Genomic DNA, 19,368 nt, shown 5'->3' with positions numbered 1-19,368 from the left:
CACCCTTGGCCCCGCCCTCCTCTCCCCGCCTCAGGGATGGGACCCGGCAGGTGGGAGAATGGTTCGGGCCGTGATTTCCCCCTCGGGCTAGAGATCGCCTCGGGACACAGATTCCCCTCACGTCAAGGCTCCCCTCAGGTGCGGGATCCCCGCAGGTGTGGGCTCCCCTCAGGCCCGGGATCCCCTCCCGTGACGGTCCCCTCAGGCCCGGGATCCCCTCCCGTGACGGTCCCCTCAGGCCCGGGATCCCCTCCCGTGACGGTCCCCTCAGGCGCGGGTCGCCGTCAGGCCTGTGCTCTCCTCAGGCCAGGGCTCCCCTCAGATGGGGGGGTCCCCTCAGCTGCTGTCATCCGCCCTGCCCCGGTCACCTCCTGGAGTCCCTGCACCTCTCCTGAGACCCCTTTGTGTTGTGGCAGCACCTGAAGTGCTCCGTGGTGTGACATAGAAGCATCTTCCTGCCCTTCAAAGGTGGTTCATCACACACGGGGCTCAGAGTGGAGATAAAACCTTCCACTGCACAGGGCCAGCCCCCTCAGAGAGACCTGGTGGCTGAATCTGAGGCAGCTCAGCCCTGCAGCTGCCCGGACCTTGGTCAAAGGTCCTTGATATCAGAGAAGACAACAAGAGAACATTCCTGTTGTTTTTATTTTTACAATAATTACCCACTCAGCAGCTGGACTGGCCAGCTGTGAGCAGGGCCTGATGTTCTGGGGCAAGGTGTAAAGAGTTGTAAATGTTGGCACCACATCCTGTGGGTTTATTGTGAAAGGGTAGAAATTGGTAAAGAGGAAGAAAAAGGGAGGGGGAAGGAAGCAATTAAAAAAAAAAAAGGTAAAAGGGAGAGGGGAGGAGTGAAGCCAAAGCAAAAACACAAATGCAATGCTGTCTTTTCATGAGGAGTGTATGTAGGATCACATTTCCTTGAATTTGGCATAAACAACCAAAAACATTGGGTGTAGAGACACTCTTCAGTGTTATTGCTGTCCCTGGTCCTTCTCTAGGTCTATATTCACACTGTTTGCCTTTTAGCATGTTTTTTTCATACATTTGTGGGTGGACACCTGAAATGCCGTTGATGACCTTCTGCATTCAGTTTCCAGAGAAACCCGCTCAGAATTTGTAGTGGTTTGGGTTTTCTGCTGATTTGAGAACCACTAACCCCAGGGATATTTTATTTTCCCTGCTGCTTCTCCAGTGAGGCCATGATTGTCCAGAGATCAAACACATATGTTGTGACTGGTCTTGGTAATCCTGAAGTAGAATAACAAATTAATCAACATAATAGAAATGTCACAGTAATTTGTTATGTCTGTATTCAATTATTCCTGGATTCTAGCTTTTGTCCACAATCCTGTGTAACAGGACTTTATGTTACAGGAAGCTGGGATTTTGGATTACTGACTTTTGAAGAGAAAGGATCACATCTCAGATAGGAGCGTTAATTCTGCGCTGGATACGTGCCAAAACTTTCCAGTTCACCACAAGGTTGGAATACTCCCTGCCAGCAAAGTTATTTTTCCTTCCCACATGAAAACATTCCCTCCACCTTTGCAGTTCTCTGTCAGCTCAGTTTATCACAGAGCCACCCCTAAGATGTAGCTGCATCTTACCCTTTGCTGTTGGGGTGCTGACACCCTCTTGCAGATCTGGGGGAATCCAGAAAGTTAAAAACACTTCAACATTTGTAGGATTGCTTATGTCAGTCCTAACATTCAGGAAAAGGTGCTTCTAGAAAACATCATAAATTGTCAATAACCCTTAAAAGTATTCCTTTTGCTGCTGATCTATAAGCCTCCAAAGAGCAGAAGGAAACTCTTATCAGAATGAATGTGTCCTGGGCTGTGATTCTGCAGGCTGATGACATTTTGTTTTGGCTGTGGTTGGTGTTTCACATACAAAGGCAGGAAATGTGCATTTCCCACTCAGAGCCCTGCTGTGCAGGCCCCAGAGCTCTCCCAGAGCACCAAGGAATCACCAGTCATTTATCCCAAACTTTCCTACCTCTCCCCTACACCTCTTGACAAGGAACAATTCTTACACACGTTGTGGCTGTGCATAATGATTACCCCAAAAGATTTCTTTCAACTTTTTAACAAAGCCATGCTAATTAATATTCATTCAAGAGATCTGCATTTTCTTTCAAAACAGAAACCACAAAAACATTTAGTTAAGCACAAACAATGTGAGTATAGCGGGGCTGGCCTTACAGCTGGTTCTGCATTATTTAACCTTGCACCATTACAAAATACTTCAGAATTACCTGTAAGCTCTCTCCACTTCCTGGGAGGCTGGAGCTGTTTGTATAATCTCATTATTTCAATCACATCTTTGTGAATAAAACCAAAGCAAGCTGAGATAACAGTGATCTGTGCAACTGATGCTTTCGGTTCTCACACCTCGCCTGTCTTTCACTTGTGGCAACACATGAGGAATGGTGCCTTTCCTCTGAATTTCAATATTTTATGACCATTTTTCAAGGTATCTTGCAAGTTTTAATGGCTGTTTTCTGCTGCCAGAGATCACCTAAGGCCATGGAACAGCAAATCTACAAACATGAAATCCCTGGTTTGCCTTTATCATAATTAATCCCCAACTCACCAGAGTTCTTTCACTGCCAGAAAACATATCTAAGAAATTGAGTTAATAAATCAAGTTAAGGATCACAGTGAAATTGTGACTGTTCTCTGTGTGTTAGATTTTGTTTGAGCACACATAGTTATATATATATATATATATATATATACAGTCACATGTGAGCTCCTTTCCTTCACCCTCCAGACTATTCCTGAGTGCAAATTCCATTCATTCTTTCCTCTAAAGATAATTGAGGCTGTTTCCTTTGATGCTTTTCCCCTGTCCTAGAAATACAGATTCTTTCCAGCACAGCAAACGGGAAAGGACAAAATAGAAATGTAGATGAGTCCCTATTTTAACATCAGGTGACAAAAAGCTATGATAAATAAAATACTTGGCACATTTTTCAGCTGGAGATTGTTAGTGCTGATTCATCTTGTATTCATCTGGATGTATCCCTCAATTAAGGAATAAATTAAGGACTTGAAGTGAGGCATTAGCTCAAGTATGGCCAAATTTATCTGCTTCCAATGATATTAAGAGTCTTGCAAAGTACTCCGTGGTCAGTAAATAATTCTCAGCTTTGGGTGACTTCAGAAATTAACATCATAACTTTACTTTTAAACCTCTACCCTGTTGCAGGTAGTTAATCAGAGAACAAGAGCTAAAAATCTGCAGCAACAGGAACTCATGGGGAGAGGGTATCTGGTGTCAGCTTCCAGGACTATCTAAGTGCCTGAATATTCCAGATAACCCAGGGGTTTAACTTCAGGTTGTTTTGATGTAAAACCAACATGGTTTTTATCTTGAGAGAACTGCTCTCGGCAAAAAGGAGGGAAGAATTTAAAATGTTTTTTCCTACAAGGCTGCCTCTCAAACCAGAGGCAGCCAGGTGAAGTTTACACCTCAAACCTTTCACTTCAATCCCTCCTAAATCCTGCTAATGACAATTCTTTAGAGCAGAGTGGTGGGGATTCTCCTTCAGCTCACCAACACAGGCTTGGTCGGAGTCCAAGACCCTCCCACCTCTTCCCTGACTCTTCTTTTGAATATAGCAGCAATAAAACACACATCTGAGCATCCCACTTCCACAGTATGTTGTTGTCACACTCTTCACCTTTAAAGAATTCCAACATATGTTTCCCTAAATGCTTTTTCTCTATTTATTCTACAAAGTTCCCAGAATAAATTTAATTTATTGTTTCTGACAGTTTTCAGTTAGTTTGGACATTTCACTTGGGTGATTCCCCAAGCTTAGTGAGAGCAAACTCAGCTTGGAACAGCTGTCTCCTTTGAGTTCAAAAATGATTGGTTTCAGATGTAGAATACTGAGGGCCTATTTAATTTTTAAAAATTTAAATCCTGCCCTTAAAATAAATATTAAAAAAATGGAAGTGCATCATACATCACAGGACCTTGCTGCAGGAAGATTTCCATGCACAAACTCCCAGTGCTTGGTCTGATCTTCAGTCCAGCCTGGAAGTGGAGTTCATTACAATGAACTGTGTTTCCAGAGTAATGGGCTAAATTACAGCACAATTTATAGGGACAGATTTAAAAGCTTCCTTTCAGTCTTAATAAATGTAAGGTTTAATCAACTGCCAGACAACTAAAGTAGCAGTAGTACAAACAGCAGCAGAACTGAAGCCCTGGCACTGCCTGGTGAAGGTTTTGCTGTTGTTCCTTGGTGTCAGTGGCCAATGCCTGTCAGAGTGAAACAAGAAAAAGAAACCAAAACAGCCAAGAAGGGTATCTGGGGCCAAATCTTGTCTGGCAAGGCTGGAACAAGGGGAATTGTGTCAAGGAAACCCCAAATTCTCCTCCTAGCACATCGTAACTTGAGTTTTTGACCCTACTTTTCATAGTGGCCTCAATATTGTGCCTGGGAACAGCTGCTCTTGGGGGAGGAAGAGAGTTTTGTTAGGACATTTCTGGGTCAGTTTGAGTTTATATCTCACTCCTTGACTGAGTTATATATTCTAGATATATCTGACACCCTTTAGAAAAATTATCCCCACTTCCTACTTGCTAAGGGGGTTCCTTCTCTCAAAATGGAATGACATTTTCAAAGTAAAATTTCATTTGAGTGAGTCAAAAGAACTTTCTGATAAAACTTCAAATATCACCACCTTCTCTTCAAGATGGTCTAATTTTGTCTTTTTTTGTAAGAGGAATATGCTTACATTTTCCCACTCTGTACCCTTGTAATACAAAAAGCTACAGAACGATATTATCAAGTGACAAAATAATTAAGTATGATTCAAATGTTTATATCTGAACTAAGAAAGCTGTAGATGGGAATCACACACAGCCTCTTCCTAGATAAATGTCTCTGTGAAGTCTCCTTTGAGGGGGCAGGAGGTTCTGTGGGGGTGCTGATAACCCACTCTGGGACCACTCAAGTAAAATAACAAACACACAGAGACCAGGAGCAGAAGAATTTAAAATAAGCAACCCAGAAATGGAAGCAGCACCTTCTGTCATATCCAGATACAGAGGTTTCTGCAGAGGCAGTTTTTGATCCCAGTTTGTGAATTTTAATTTGTTGCTAAAATATTTTAACTCTTTGAAAGTTTTTATTGTTTTCAAATGTATATTAATTTTTAAATATGTGTTTAACTTGTGGTTAGCAAAAGCTGTGGTTAGGTGTGACATAGTTTGGACTTGAAGCTGAAAAACCTCAGGCAGCCTGTGCCCTTTAAAAATAAACAAGTAAAATGGTCTGAATTAGCTAATTATTTTAATTGCCAGTCTCTCAGTTAAGTGCAGTGTAATATAGGGGCTGAAATAATAAAAATAGTTAATATTTTTCCAGAGAGGGCTATTTCTGGTTGTAATTTCAGGCTGTAGATTTTGGGCTGCAATAAGCATTTTTTCTTCTCTCTCAAGGGTTTCTTTATTTCCTCCCCAAACCTCTGTCCTCTCTCCAGCCCTTACAACTGGCCATGTGAAACACAGGGATGATTGTCTTCAGTAATTCTTAGGCTCTGCCCCAAACCAGAATGCATTAACATGAGTGACTGTGAATAAATCCTTCCTGAATATCTTCATCTCATTTTTAATAGCAGGAGACATTTTCTCTTGTATAAGTATTTCCTAACTTGGTTAGCTTCCATGGTTTTGTCTCTTTTTTTTTTTTTCCCTGCTTAAAGAAGTCTTTAAGTTCTGCTTCTCCTACATCTCTGGAAATGCTTGCTAGCAGCTGCCATCTTCCCAGTTCATCTAAAATAAACACAAGGAATTCCATGTGTGTATTTTCCCTTGGTACAGATCTCCCTCTGTCATTTCCACACCAGCTCATGTTGTCTGTGGAGCACCTCTTCCTTCCCTCCACTTCATTTTCCTACACCTGATTTCCCAGGCAGTGGCATTGTCTCCTTTGGCTCCATGGCCCTCACACATGCCATGGGAAATGCAGTATTTGCCTTTAGTCACACTCACGCTTGGAATAAATCCATTCTCTGTCCTATCCGAGCATGGACATGACATTTAAACCACGTTCAATGCCACAGATATCAAAGATGGCAAAGGAACACCCTTCAGGGAAGACTGAGCTGTATCTCATCTTTACAGAGGCAGCTGCTTTGTTTCATCACAGGATTTCCCACATGCCTCAACATTTTTACCATACAGCCTGCAGAGTTGTGTACAAAAATGTGGTAAAAGGATGAGAACCAAATGCATTTGGCTCATGGGAGTCATACAAGAGCTTTGGTGTGATACTGGAAATGTGCACAGTCAATTATCCACTAGGGACGATGATTACAGACACCCATAATGCCAGAGTGGCAATCCCTGCTCACCATGGCCCTGGAAGAAATGTCATGGATGAGGGAATTAATGCCAAATTTATTCAGATTTCTCCTTTAAAACCGCTGATGTGCATTTTCAGGAGCTTTCTCCTATTTCTCCCGACATTTGCGAGGCTGATTTATTTGTTACTCATCGCTGCTGTAATCAGTGCTTTCATTTCCAGCCTTCTGCTGCTGGGGGTATAAAAAACCAACCAGAGGTGAAACACTCGTTGCTTCTTAGCACTTTATATTCTGCTGGAACATGCGGAGCTCCGGGCACGGAGCTGCCCAGCGCTGTGTATGCCCGGTGGCTCGGGCTCCATCCCCCGTGCTCATGGAGGGGACGAGAGTGCGATGCCGTGTCCCGGCACATCCCCGTCCGCCCGGAGCCGCTGCCGCGGCCCTTAGCGCTGGAGTTTGGCACGTTGCTATGGCGACCCCGCCGCCGCAGGCAGCACCGGGCCGCCGCCAGCGCAGGTCGGTGTCCGCAGCTCGGCCCTCGGCATCGGGGACGGCGGCAGAGCGGCGGCCACACTCCGGCTGCTCTGCAAACCGAGATCGTGGCTTTTCCCTGTCGCACCGCTGTCCTGCTGTCCTGCTGTCCTGCTGTCCTGCTGCCCGGCTGGGAAGGAGCAGCAACAGGCGCCCTGAGCATTCCGCTCGCAAACAGCGCCCTGGGGGCCGGGAGGTGACTCCGCTCCGCCGGTGGGTGCTGGCAAAGGGACCCCGCTGCAGGGCACTGCCGTGGTGCTGGGTCACGGCAAGGGCTGAGCTCAGCCGGGGCATTCTCGGGGCCGGGGGACTGTCAGGCAGGGTGCACGGGTGTGCGGTGCCAGGCCGGGTTCTGCCAGGGACGGCCAGCAGCCGCTTCTCTGCAGCCAGGTGTGTTTCCCTCCTTGCTCTTCATTAAGATGTAAGATGGAAAAAGTAGCCATACCGCATTGCTCTGAAGTTCCTCAAAGAGACAGGAGGGAAAAAATGTGTTTCCTGTAAGGCCGTGCAGACTAAAGCTTCATTTTACCAGAGACCCGACAAAAGTCGAATTTCAGCGTCTGGAGGGGGTGGCGGGGGTCTGTACGGGCCTCGTCCCCAAGCGCCTCGGCAGAGGCGCACGGGAGCAGCGGCGTCTCGCCTTCCGCACCGAGAGCTGCAACCAGAACCACTCTGCACCGCCTGCCTCTCGCTGCCAGCCTCCCCGCGCCCTGGCAGTGGGCGGCTAAAAACATCCAGGGAGGTGAATACCGACTGCGTTATCACTTACGCAAACCTGGCATGACTGACGTAAATTTAGAAGGGGATTCAGCAAATAGAGGTGGCTCCCTCCAGCCCGCATTACCTCGGGTACTCTGCGCGGGCTGTGCCTCGCAGGATATGGCGAGCAGATGGGGCTGCCCCCGCAGCTGGGAATCCTCCCTGGGGTTTGTAAATCCTAAGCTTTGAGTTAAAGAAGTGGTGGGATGTGGTGGTGGGAAAGTGATGGTCCCATCTGGCAGGGGTAGTGAAGAGACTTGTTGTCACAGGCACGAGCTGCTCAGAGGTCATGGCCAGTGTCAAGACGGGTACAAGATGCTGTAGCTCGGCTCTTCTGCTTCCCCAGCTAGGGCAGGGCAGGCTCAAGCCAGCAAAGTGGGGCACAGTGTCCTGAAAACACCCAGCCCTTGGCAAATATTGGGAAGAACCCCATTCTCCAGGAGCTGCAGCACTCAAAAGTGAGGGAGGAACTCCGCAGTTGTAGTGTATCCTGTGTTTGCATTGCTGGAAAAACGTCCTCTGTAGTGGGCTGTGACTCCATCATACCGAGGGACAGATCCTGTCCTCGGTGTTCTCTAACCAATACTCATTTCTGGATACATAAGTACTTTTATTTAGCAATGCTATCCTTCCTGTTGAATGACCATTTCCCAAAGCTGGAAAATGCAGAACTGAGGTTGAACTCTAATAGTATTTTCTTAGTTAGAATTTCTAGCTTTTATTTCCTAGCAAGGACCTAAAGCACCTTTCTTTTCCCCTCTCTTCACAAGGTCCAGGTTTTCTCCCCTGCCGGGCTCCCCGGCACCCACAGCACAGCAGGAACCAAAGAAGGGAAAGACAGCAGCAAAATCATTCTAAATGGCTCAGTCCCGCAGATCAGGACAGAAGGGGGAGCCCAGGAGACAAAATCGGAGCATCCCACCCGGCCGGGCCCCAGCCAGGCTCTGGATGCTAACGGATTTCATAGAAATTTGCTTTTGTTTCTACAGCCACCTTTTGGCTTTTGTTTATGGTTTATAGGAGACCACTCCAGGCAAGCACTTGGCCTGCCCTGGGCAAGTCCATAGCCTCCTGGGAGAGGGAAATGTTGTGGTTTCAACCCCTTTTAAGAAGGCAGCTGGAGGACTGATATTTTTAGCAGGAAAGGAGCCTGAGCTGCATTACTGCTGGGAGTATGAGGTGTCTCAGCTCCAGGTGGGACTCAGGGATGCTGGACAACTCCCATTCCATCAGCTGTATGGAGGAGATGCCTTTCCCTGCACTCCCCAAGATCTCTGGCAGGTGCAGAGATCAATGCCCACCACAAACCAGACCTGCTGAGATTTGTTTAATATTTCCTAACAGGCTGGGCTATGCTATGAACCCATTTTCACATAATGCTGGTTTCAGTATCTTTAGTTGCCTCCTGTTTGTTGTATCTCTGTGCATGGCTCATAAATACTGTTCTGCCTGTACTTGCCTTCATAATTTCTAATCTATTGCTGATAATAATTTGTTTTCTTCTCCAGATACCGACAATATGCCCGTTATAAAGTACCCCAGGATTAGAGACCCTCTCTTTTATGAATGGGACAGGAAAGCCCAGAAATGTGGATTAAGACACACAATTTATTTTGTAAATGGGGATCAGTATACTGGAGAATGGCTGGACAACTTGAAACATGGTAAGATAGATAATTTTGAGAAAAAATAGCAACTTAGATGTCCTTCCAAAGGTTCCTGTGGGCAGGAAGTGGTCAGTGGTTCTGTGTGCTCTATATGCTCCTGGAAGAACATTCATTCATGTATGACTATATGTACACACACACAAACATATATTTGATATATGTAATGCAAAAATGCAGAAACGTTTCTAATAGGTAACTTGAAGAGCTTTTGCATGCACTCAGGGGCAATTACCCAAAATATCTCTATTACAGATGTTTAAAAATCCTTTCCAAATACAGCAAACTGCAGTCAGCTCCATGCACTGGGATGTGTCCTGGCTGCACAGTCCATGTAGCTCTCTCAGCTCCCGACTTGGCTCCAGGAATCTTAATTTATTCCCAAGATGTGGCAGGGGCTGCAGGGGACAGAGCAGGAGAAGGAGACCCTGTCTGAGCCAGGAGCAGCCAGAGCAGGACAGACTTGTTTACAAGCAGTAAACTGAGGTTTGGAAAGATTTCAGTGCATTCAGCAGAGACCACACAGGAAGTCCCTGATCAAGATTAACAACGGTTCCAATTTGGGAAGCTAAACTGAATCCCAGACATAAGCCTGACTTTGTGCAGGGAGTGCTGCCCTGCCTGGGATGGAGCAGGAAAGGCACTCCTGTGCACCCTTCTCCTAACCATGATGGTCTCCCTGTCATTCCTCTTGTTTGTTAAACAGGTAAAGGCACCCAGATTTGGAAAAGCACAGGAGCTATTTACAGCGGAGACTGGAAGTTTGGGAAGCGGGATGGTTATGGCTCATACAGCATTCTTGACCCAGTGACCAAGGAATACAAGAAGGTGTACACAGGCTGGTGGGAAAATGACCAAAGAGGTGTAAGTGAGATTTTCTGCCAGCAGTGAGGCAGTGGGACCCAAAACACAGGGAAGAGTTGGGTGCACATGTGCAAAAAGATTACTGAAAATACTATTTTTTGCAATACTGAGGCTGAATTGAATGGTTAAGACTAAAAATCCAAGATTTTTCTGGGAGTGCCGTCTCATTCCTGGAAAGGGAGTCATCCCCACCCATCTGCTGGTTACCAGGCTACAGCCCAGAGCTCCCACTGACTGAAACAGAGCAGTGGTTACTGCTCAGACTCACCTGCAGTTCGGCCAAGGACGATGGGAGGTTTCACATCCTGTCTCTTAATGCTCCCCACCCATCCCTTTCATTCCTCTTGTTCTTGAACAAGTCAGAGGAACCAGTATTATAAGCACTGCCAGAAAATGCACCTTCTTCTAGGAGTTTTACAGCATGATAGGCAAATAATTTGAGTTCTTTTGGAAATTAAGCCTGTCACATAAATCATTATTTTTCCTAAAAGGAACATAATGAGAAAGTCATCTTGTAGACTGCAATCTAATGTGAAAATCCTTGTAGGAACGTTTCTGGATCTGCCAATGGAAACCTTGTGTTTGTCTTTGTGTCTGCTCTTAAATTAAACTCATCTCCACCAACGCTTTTAATGAGCATGTGGCTCCATGGCTCCTGTCTGTTAGAGGGAGCTTCCCTTCCTGTTCTTTAAGGTTAGATTTTGCATAATTGAGCTTTGGTGAAAGATTTATAATAACATCCACATATCACTAGGGTTGGGTTTTCTTCTAAAAAAGTTTCTCCCTTACATCCATGCAGTTTAATAAAATTTATACTCAGAAAAATTAGTTGTTTCCAGAAGTGGTTTTATTATTTGTTTAGAGAAAAAAAGAACACTTCATTCCTATGGGGAAATGTGTTAGTGATATGGAAATATTTCTTATTGGTATCACTCTCTGGCATAGGAGGTACCTCTGGACTTCTCTTATGGCAAACATACATGTAAAACAAACAAAGGGTGGAGCTGGCCAGCCTGGGACACACTGAGCTGGAAACATCGTCAGGGTTGAAAGACATGAAATCCCTGTGTTGAGAGACACATCCTTTAATGCTGCCTATCCTCAGGCAGGTTTATATACTTGTAAAACCCGCTTTTAGCTAAATATTAGCAGCAATCATGCCAATAATAACACACTGAGATATAAACCCAAGGTTTTGTCAAGGGAATAAAACTGAAAAAAAAAAATTCCATACTACCACATCTCATTTCCTTCAGTGTGAGGACAGCCACAGAGCTGGGCTGCCAGCAGCCATGTGTAAGAGTAATAAACAATGGAATATTCTATCAAAGTGATGTCCTAAAATTGAACACTGTCCCCTTTCAGTAGAGCAGCTCCTAACCAGCCATCTCTGTGCTGCTCTCCAGGGCCGGGGGATGTTCTCTTACCCCAACGGGGAGCGCTACGAGGGCGAGTGGAGCAATGGTTTGCGAAGCGGCTGGGGAAAGATGCACTACAGCGATGGCTCCATCTACGAGGGACAGTGGCTGACGGATCAGCCCAACGGGCAGGGCGTGCTGCGGCTCCGTAAGTACCGACCATCCTCACCCTGCCCTCTTCAAGCTGTTTGGTGCCGTGCTGCTCTCCGGGTGTCTCTGCCGTCCACATTTCTGGGTGCTACACTGCAGCCTTGCAGCAGGACTGCGGCCGCTCCGTGTCATCCCTGCCCTCCTGGTCTGCGGCAGGAGGCAGCACAGGCTGCGCAAGGGCCGGCACTGCACTGCTCAAGCCCGTAAGCCCACACGCATGAAAGCTTACTTTTGCTGTGATTTACATTTAAATGACTGGGTTGGTTCGGGTTAGAGATAATATACTGTTGGGTCAGGGAAGAGCAAATCTCTCTTTTCAAGCCAGGCACTTTGCCAGACAGGCTTTCTAGCTCTGCATACCAAAGAAGAGTCCGGTTTCCAGCACAGGAAAAAAAACCAACAGCATAGTTTTCTTTTTGAGTTCACTCCATCCCCTCTGTCTGCTTCCGACAGTGGCTCATATTGAGTGAACACAGGGGTTTCATTAGTACACAATCTTTTTCCATAAATAACATCAAGCACATCATGGATTGGGAATGTTAGGGCCAATCTCAGCATAAAGACAGAAATTTAATTTTTTCCCCCTTATTTTCCTTGGAGTTTAACACATTTTCCCCTGAAGCCAAGAATCCCAAGAATCTCTGCAATACCAGGCATGGCATTCCAAGAACATCTGAATAAATATTATCTCCATATTATTATTCATCTATTCTATCTTCTTTTGCTTGAAAGTGATCTCAAGGCTAGTAATTAGCTAAGCAAAGCAGCTGGGAGGAATGAGCATGACCTTCTCTGCACACCACATGCATGACTGTGCTCTCTCTGCTGACTGTAAAGTTGCTTTGGACCGATGGCTCATCTGGATGAAATCAGCACCTGCTTCCAGAGGATTCTTGCACTGATCTGCCATGCTCCTGTCAAAGGCCCTGTTAGTTATAAACTAACAGCCCCTGCAGGCTGAGCCGTGGCTGATGCACCATTTCAGAGCCCAGTTGCCTCCAGCCTAGCCTGCAACTGATTGTTAGCTGGATTCCTTTTGGTTAAAATTAGCCAGAGCAATTATTTCATACCCACAAGCTTAATGCATTCAGCTCTGCTGCTGGAAGTGCGCCCACGTGCCAGCAGCTTTGCCATGTGAAAGAAAAGGAGTTCTTCAGTGGAGGTCACGATGAGCTGCAGCTCAAGATTAAATTGCTTGTAGTGGCAGCATGCCCAGTGAGGGTGAGCTTGGCTGAGAGCACCGTGCTGATCTGCCGCCTCTGCTACATCCATTCCCCAACAGCTTTGTACCAGAGCACTTCACATCCACAGGGATCCTGGTTGTGAGCAACACAGCCTCGGGTGCTCTGGGAGGAGAGCAGATGGGAGCAGCTGGGCACCACAGTGCAGTCAGGGTGTTCACTGCCCCCTCCTTGCAGCCAGGGTTGTGATTTTGGTGCTTTCTCACTTGCTGGTGGCTGGAGTGCAGAAGCCGAGCTGCTCCCACCTGTGGGCACGGCAGCTTGGTGTTGCAGATAAGCACAAAACCAGATCAGAGTTGCAGATAACCATCACCAAGGCTCCAGCCTGTAAATTAGACCCACATTCTCCCGAAGTTTTTGGTTTCCTCCTCTTCCTTTACTGTCAGGTCCCAGCTATCTCTGCAGCACCCTGTGTGGTGCCCTGGTATTTCAGCCATTTCTTGTGACGAAGAATGGCAGAATACTTCTGAGACCCAAAGGTATTTTCACTAACATGGTCAGAAATCCCAATGGGTTTGGGCTTAGAAACACTGTATGTAGGAAAAGGGGTGAGCAGAGGACTCTCCTAGTGACAACAGGGTGGTCTGGATCTATCCCAGCCCCAGCACCACCACGGATATGATGCCCCTTCTCAACCAGCATCCACGGATGAGGCTGCTCTCTTCCCCTTGCAGCTCTGCTTTCCCTGTTAGTGATGGATGGGTGAATTCCTGGAAAGCAGCAGAGAGTCCAAAAAAAGCCTCTCTCAACTTGCAGAAAAATGCCAAGAGAAGCAGTACAGCTGGAAAAACAGCCTGTAACTGACTGCCTAAACTCTTCAGACTTCTGCAACAATTCTCACCCCGTAATTCATTCAGGAAAAACTTAACTAAAAGTATTCTTTGAAATCAAGATTATTTTGACTGGACAGCAATCAGTGCTCTTGTTCCTTGCCCAGACAAGCAAACCTCTTCAAGCCAGAGATCCTGCATGATTTGTTGCAGTGATGAATCTGAAACTTGTATCCTGTAATTTTTTATGTTGTGAAGAGTGACTCAGGACCAGGTCCCTTACCCTGAGCACACTAGCTCCTTGTGCCAGCAAAGGGTATCACTGTGAGAACAAAGCAGGTGAGCACAGTCCTGGTTCCAAATGAGCAAGTGTGGGCTCCTTTGCAGAATTTTCTCCCTCTGTGGCACAGCAAATGTAGCACTGCAAAATCAAAATGACACACAGTGCCACAGCCACCTTGAAGTTAGCAAGAGGAGCCAAGCACATGATCTTCTCCTCTGCTGATTTGCTCTGTTGATTGATTCCATTTGTAACCCCTAAACAAAATGGTGCAAGTTTCAAGATCTGTTCATGTATTTAATTGCAGCAAATGGAAATCGGTACGAAGGAAGTTGGAAAGATGGCAAGAAGCATGGCCCAGGGAAATACTTCTACCCAGATAAGGGACAGCTGTTAGAAGGCATCTGGGTAGCAGATATACCAAAGTGTGGAGTTCTGGTCGACTTTGGCAGAGACAATGCTCCAGCCCCTACAGAGTTTCCACTCCCAGAGGTAATTGCTTGGAATTTTGGTGTTTGCATTCATCAGTGCTCGGGTCATCTCTCCAGGTAACATTTCACTCCTCAAGAGATTTCCCCCATGGGGTGTGTGCTCAGAGTCTTTTGGCCAGCAGCAGCCTAAATGGCCCCATAGGGACTAACAGCTCATGCAGCCTCTGCTGGAGCCTCCCAATTGCCTACATCTGAAAAAATGCAGTTCTCATGCACCAGAACTGCTCAGAGACCTGATGCAGCACAAAGGAAATGGGGACAATAGAGGCAGAGACAATAGTGGGATTTGCGTCAAGACCAAATGATTTCACCAAGCCCAACTGCTGAGGCTGAGCAGACCCTGCAGGAACCTGAGCAGCTGCAGGGCCAACAGCAGCTCTTTCCTCCAAGTTGGGAGCTCAGCACCGTGCCCAGCAGCCTTGGGGGCAGAGGGGGGTGTGCAGTTTCCCACCTGGGCCCAAGGGGGGCAGATGGTGTCCTAGAGCCCACATGCTCTGCTCCTCTTTTCCCTTGACTGACACACACTGCAGAGGAAAAGCCAGGCCCTATCCCCATCCCAAAGATATTGTGAGACACAAAGATGCACTGGGCCATCAGCCTGGCAGCCACTGGGTCCTTGCACATCACTTTGGTGCAGGACCTGGAGGACAGGAGAGCCTGTCCCCAGCTCCATGCTCGTGGAGGAAGAGGAAATGGAAATCAGCAGTGAACAGATGTGACTCCAAGTGAGAGCTGGCTTTAAGAGTCTCTGCTTGAGCCCTCATGGTCTGCAAACCACAGCTGTGGAACAGAATGGTCAGTGCAGGATGGGCTGGGGAAGCTCTTCTTCCCCTAAAGCCAAGCAGAACCATCCTGGATATCCACAGCTCACCATTTTGCTCCAGTAACACGGAGAATAGCACAGCCCCATGGCAGGTAAAGCCACCCACCTTCCTCTGGCCCAGGGACAGGGCTGTTCAAAGTGACACCAGGCACATGCAGCCTTCTAAAACTCACTGCTATTACACCTTCATTGCCATTATCTTTTCAAATTTAGTTTCCATAGCCAAAGGCCATTCAAGCAGAATTTTGAAGAGTCAGTATCGTAACTACCAGGCACACCCATGGCAGTGCAAATAATAAGCCCCAAATACCCACCAGAGAAAAACAATCTCTGTTTTGCAGAAAGGAGTGAAAGGAGTAGCACTTCTGTAGCTAAAACTATTTACTATATGTGGTTTGTCAAAGGTCACTGAGAAGAGCCTCAACAATCCAACAGCCTGGGATGAACTGCTGGTATGCTAAGGCAGGATGTGCAAGTCTGGCTGTTTATTTAACTCCCTGAAGATCAGTTGATGATCCAATTCTCTTCTGCTCTATAAGCAAAAACAAAGCATCAGCTTTCACTGTTGTTACTGTGCTTTGAATGGGTTGAGATCAGTTGATCTCAGAATATGAAGTAATAGAGAAAAGGAGAAAAATTGATTTCAGGTTTTGATAAAACTCCTGTCACCACTACCCCCTTTATTAAAACTATAGGTGAGGCTCAGCAGGCTACAAAAGTGGCTTAGCTTTTGCCCAACAGTGTTTTGTTAAAGTCACTCACACAGAGCTATTTCAAGGAGATAAAGTGATGTTCACACTAATAAAATTAGGGGAGTGTAGTTGTTTCTAAAACAATAATTGAAAGGCTGCAATAAGAGCTGAAATCCTGATACGTGGGAGACTCTCCAATAATGCTCAAGTAATCAAGATCTATAAAACCTTAAGTTTCCTCAATTACACTGCATAACTGATTTGTATTCTTTTTATTTAGATTGAACTACGTGATCCAGCTGGTGTTTCAGCAGAGGCTCGGGCAATGTTTGATGACAGCCATAATTAATAACCAGATGCTGAAGGAAAAAAGAAAATAACACGACCCTGAGTTATTTATTCCTTCGAGTCTCAAACCCCCACTGTGGTTATCGTGTCGTGGATTGCTTCACCCTTCCCTCAAGGCTCTTCAGGTATACTTCCCTCTGCAGGTGGCTTTGCTCAGTAACCTCCTCCCACCCCCATTATTTTGGAAAAGTAAAAAAATTAATGGGAAAAACCCCAAAACACCAAAACACTCTGCCTGTCAGTAAGACAGGCAGAGTGACTCTTTGCTCAGCTCCTCTTATTCCTCCTGCTAAGAAATCGCACTCCTGTTGGTTTCAAGACCTTTGCTTTAGAGAAGGAAGGTTTCTAGTATGTTTTAAAATCAAGTAATTGTGTCCTCCACTTTGCCCAAACACAGCCCAATACATACCTGTGACAAAAAAATGGCTTTTGAAGTTACAACAGATCATGTTTCAGTTAACAAGTATAGTTTAGGCCTCTAGATAACAAATAATCCACAACAATTGAGTATATTTTATTTCATGAAAGTATTTTATACCCAAATAAGTGATATACAATAACCAATGTTTAAAATGATTGAGGTAAATGCCTAACACCGTTAGTATAAATAAGGGATAAAAAATTTTAAGTGCACTCAATGTTTAGATCCATGTGTTTGTGTCTGGTTACTGCCTGAGTACACAGTGATAAAGGTACCCAAGGTGTAACTTTCATTACCATTTCCACAGGTGGAAAATGACAAAAACATACTTGATATCATGGCTTAAAGTGCAGAAAATAGTCAGAAAATTAGCTGTAATAACAGCGCCATTAACTCAGAGCCTACCAGCTTGAGAAAACTAAAAACAACCATGTCCCACTAGCTTCTAATTCTGTATGTCTTAAACAACAAGAAAACCCCATACTTCTCAGTCACTTTGTAGAAGATCCACAAATCAATGAGAAATTCAGCTTCCTATGCAGAACAGCAAGGAATTTTACAAAATAAACTTGGAAAACTGATTTTTTTGACTTACATTCAGAACCATGTAACTTCTAAATACAAAATTTACAGACAGAAGTAAAATTTTTACACCTGACCACACTCTTCCAATCAGTTGCTCTAGTGTGAATACCAAGTCAGGTTTTCTTCCTTTAGTGGGGAATTTTAGGGGCCTGTTTCCCCAAGACAAAACTGGTAAAGTTCAGTCTTGGATGGGAAAATACATTTTGTGTCTACTACCTAGGTTTTGTGTTTTGGAATGCTGCTTCCTTATTGCCTTTACTAAAGCAATGTTTCCAGTGCTCCATGAACAAACACCTGTGAGTCTGTAGTTACAAAATCCACACCATCAGATTTACATCAGGAATAGAAATATATTTGAAGCATGTAATAGCAGAGCTGAGAAAATCCAGTTTGGCCTCTGTATGCCAGAACTCGTGAAAACACCAAGTGGAAAGCTGTTTGCTGCTTGTGAACCACGACTGCTGCTGAAAAAGCAAACAGCCCAGCAGGTTGTTTTTTTTAATAGTTATGTTTTTAGAATACAAAGGCACCACGGGTGACCTTGTCAATGCTTTGCAGCGCAGTGCTGCTGACAGGAGAGATCAGCTCCCATCTGCTTCAGCAGTAACCACACTCTGCACCTGAACTGCACAGGCACTTTGTACAGATTGCAAGTACGTTGGGATAACCTGAGATGGAGGTTGGTGTGAGAGACCACGTTCAGCCCAGGCTGTCAGGCACAGCTCCACTGGACTGTCACAGTCCCTCCTGTCTCATGGCAAAATCCCAGGTTTCTATTCCACAGTGATAGCTACAACCAGTGATAGGTAGTTGTTTGGGGTTTTTTTCCCTTTGGCTTGAAACTTGTCTCAGTTTGTGTTCAAAAACACTTTTTTCCCATTAAAGCCCAAAGCTCCTCTATAGAAGAACTGTGTTCTAAATTCAACTCCTAGACATAGCCCATTCCAGCTCAGGACGACTGCTGGAATCCTTCTTGGACAAACCTCTTATGTAGGAGACCAAATGGAAGTTTTTGCTTAGAGGAAATGAACAACACAGTAGCCTTGATGTCACAGAGGTGTCTGAAAGAAAGCAGCAATATTAATTACAAATAACCTACTTTCATAAATAAATATACATCAAGAAAAGTTGTCTTCCAGATCCATTGAAAGCAAAAAACATATGAGTTATTAAATACAACACTTCAGCAAAAAGAACACTTTCCTAAACAAGGAAGACAAAGGCATAGCTAATTACTTGGGAATCCAACACAGAGAAAAAGCACCTTTTGCTGCTTGTTTCTGAGGATTTATTAAAAACATATTTTCAATATAAAAGTATAAAATAATTACTACTTTGGCTTGGAAAAAAAACAGCAGTGGTTCTGATTTTCAAGCAAAAAAAATTATCCAGTGATAATTTCCATCTAGTTCCTTCTTTTCCTTCTTTTTAAAAAGTGATTCTTAAATGAGAAACAGGCAAATCTATCTCTCCAGATAATATGTGCCAGCTCATGAGAACTTTAAAACAGTTATTGCTTTTATTTTCTTCCACTGAAGAGAAGAGTTGAGTCTCATTCCTACTCGTGTGGCCACACCACATCGCAGTGAGTCTAGTCCTGGATGTTTAGCAAGTTACAAAATGTGTAAGTGCCACGGGAAAAAGGCACTGGAGAAATCAGCAAAGTAATAATTACTTGGCAGCAAAACATACTGGGGAAAGTGCTGGGAAAGCTTTCACTCCTACCATCTGTCAGGCTTTCCAGGGAGAGCAGCGCTAGCACTGAAACCAAGCGCTAATTGCTGCATGTCCCAAGTAATTTGTATCATGCCATGCAATATGGATAGGACAAGCAGTATCTTCTAGTAAATGCCAACATCAGATAAACAGAGAAAAAAAATCCACAACTTCTCTATCAATTCCTAACAAATACCCAAATGTACAATGTTATTTTCCATGTATTTATACAGCCACCATTCAGCATTAACGAGAAAGATGCGAGACAGTGTTCACAGGAGGAGGG

The 19,368-nt window shown here is 45.1% G+C and overlaps 1 protein-coding gene across 1 annotated transcript; it reads left to right on the top strand.

Annotated features, from left to right (window-relative positions):
* Positions 1-10: 10 nt before the first annotated feature.
* Positions 11-18,786, top strand: MORN3 (MORN repeat containing 3). Its single transcript, XM_058851584.1, has 7 exons — positions 11-50; positions 1,378-1,485; positions 9,128-9,283; positions 9,990-10,147; positions 11,554-11,713; positions 14,314-14,498; positions 16,293-18,786. Exons 3-7 carry the CDS (start codon positions 9,139-9,141, stop codon positions 16,359-16,361), a joined length of 717 nt encoding a protein of 238 aa, XP_058707567.1. The 5' UTR covers positions 11-50; positions 1,378-1,485; positions 9,128-9,138; the 3' UTR covers positions 16,362-18,786.
* The last annotated feature ends 582 nt before the right edge of the window (positions 18,787-19,368 follow it).

The sequence above is a fragment of the Poecile atricapillus genome, chromosome 16 (genome assembly GCF_030490865.1).
Source record: "Poecile atricapillus isolate bPoeAtr1 chromosome 16, bPoeAtr1.hap1, whole genome shotgun sequence".
In the NCBI taxonomy this organism is placed as follows: domain Eukaryota; kingdom Metazoa; phylum Chordata; class Aves; order Passeriformes; family Paridae; genus Poecile; species Poecile atricapillus.
This window is presented reverse-complemented; position numbering and strand designations above follow the sequence as displayed.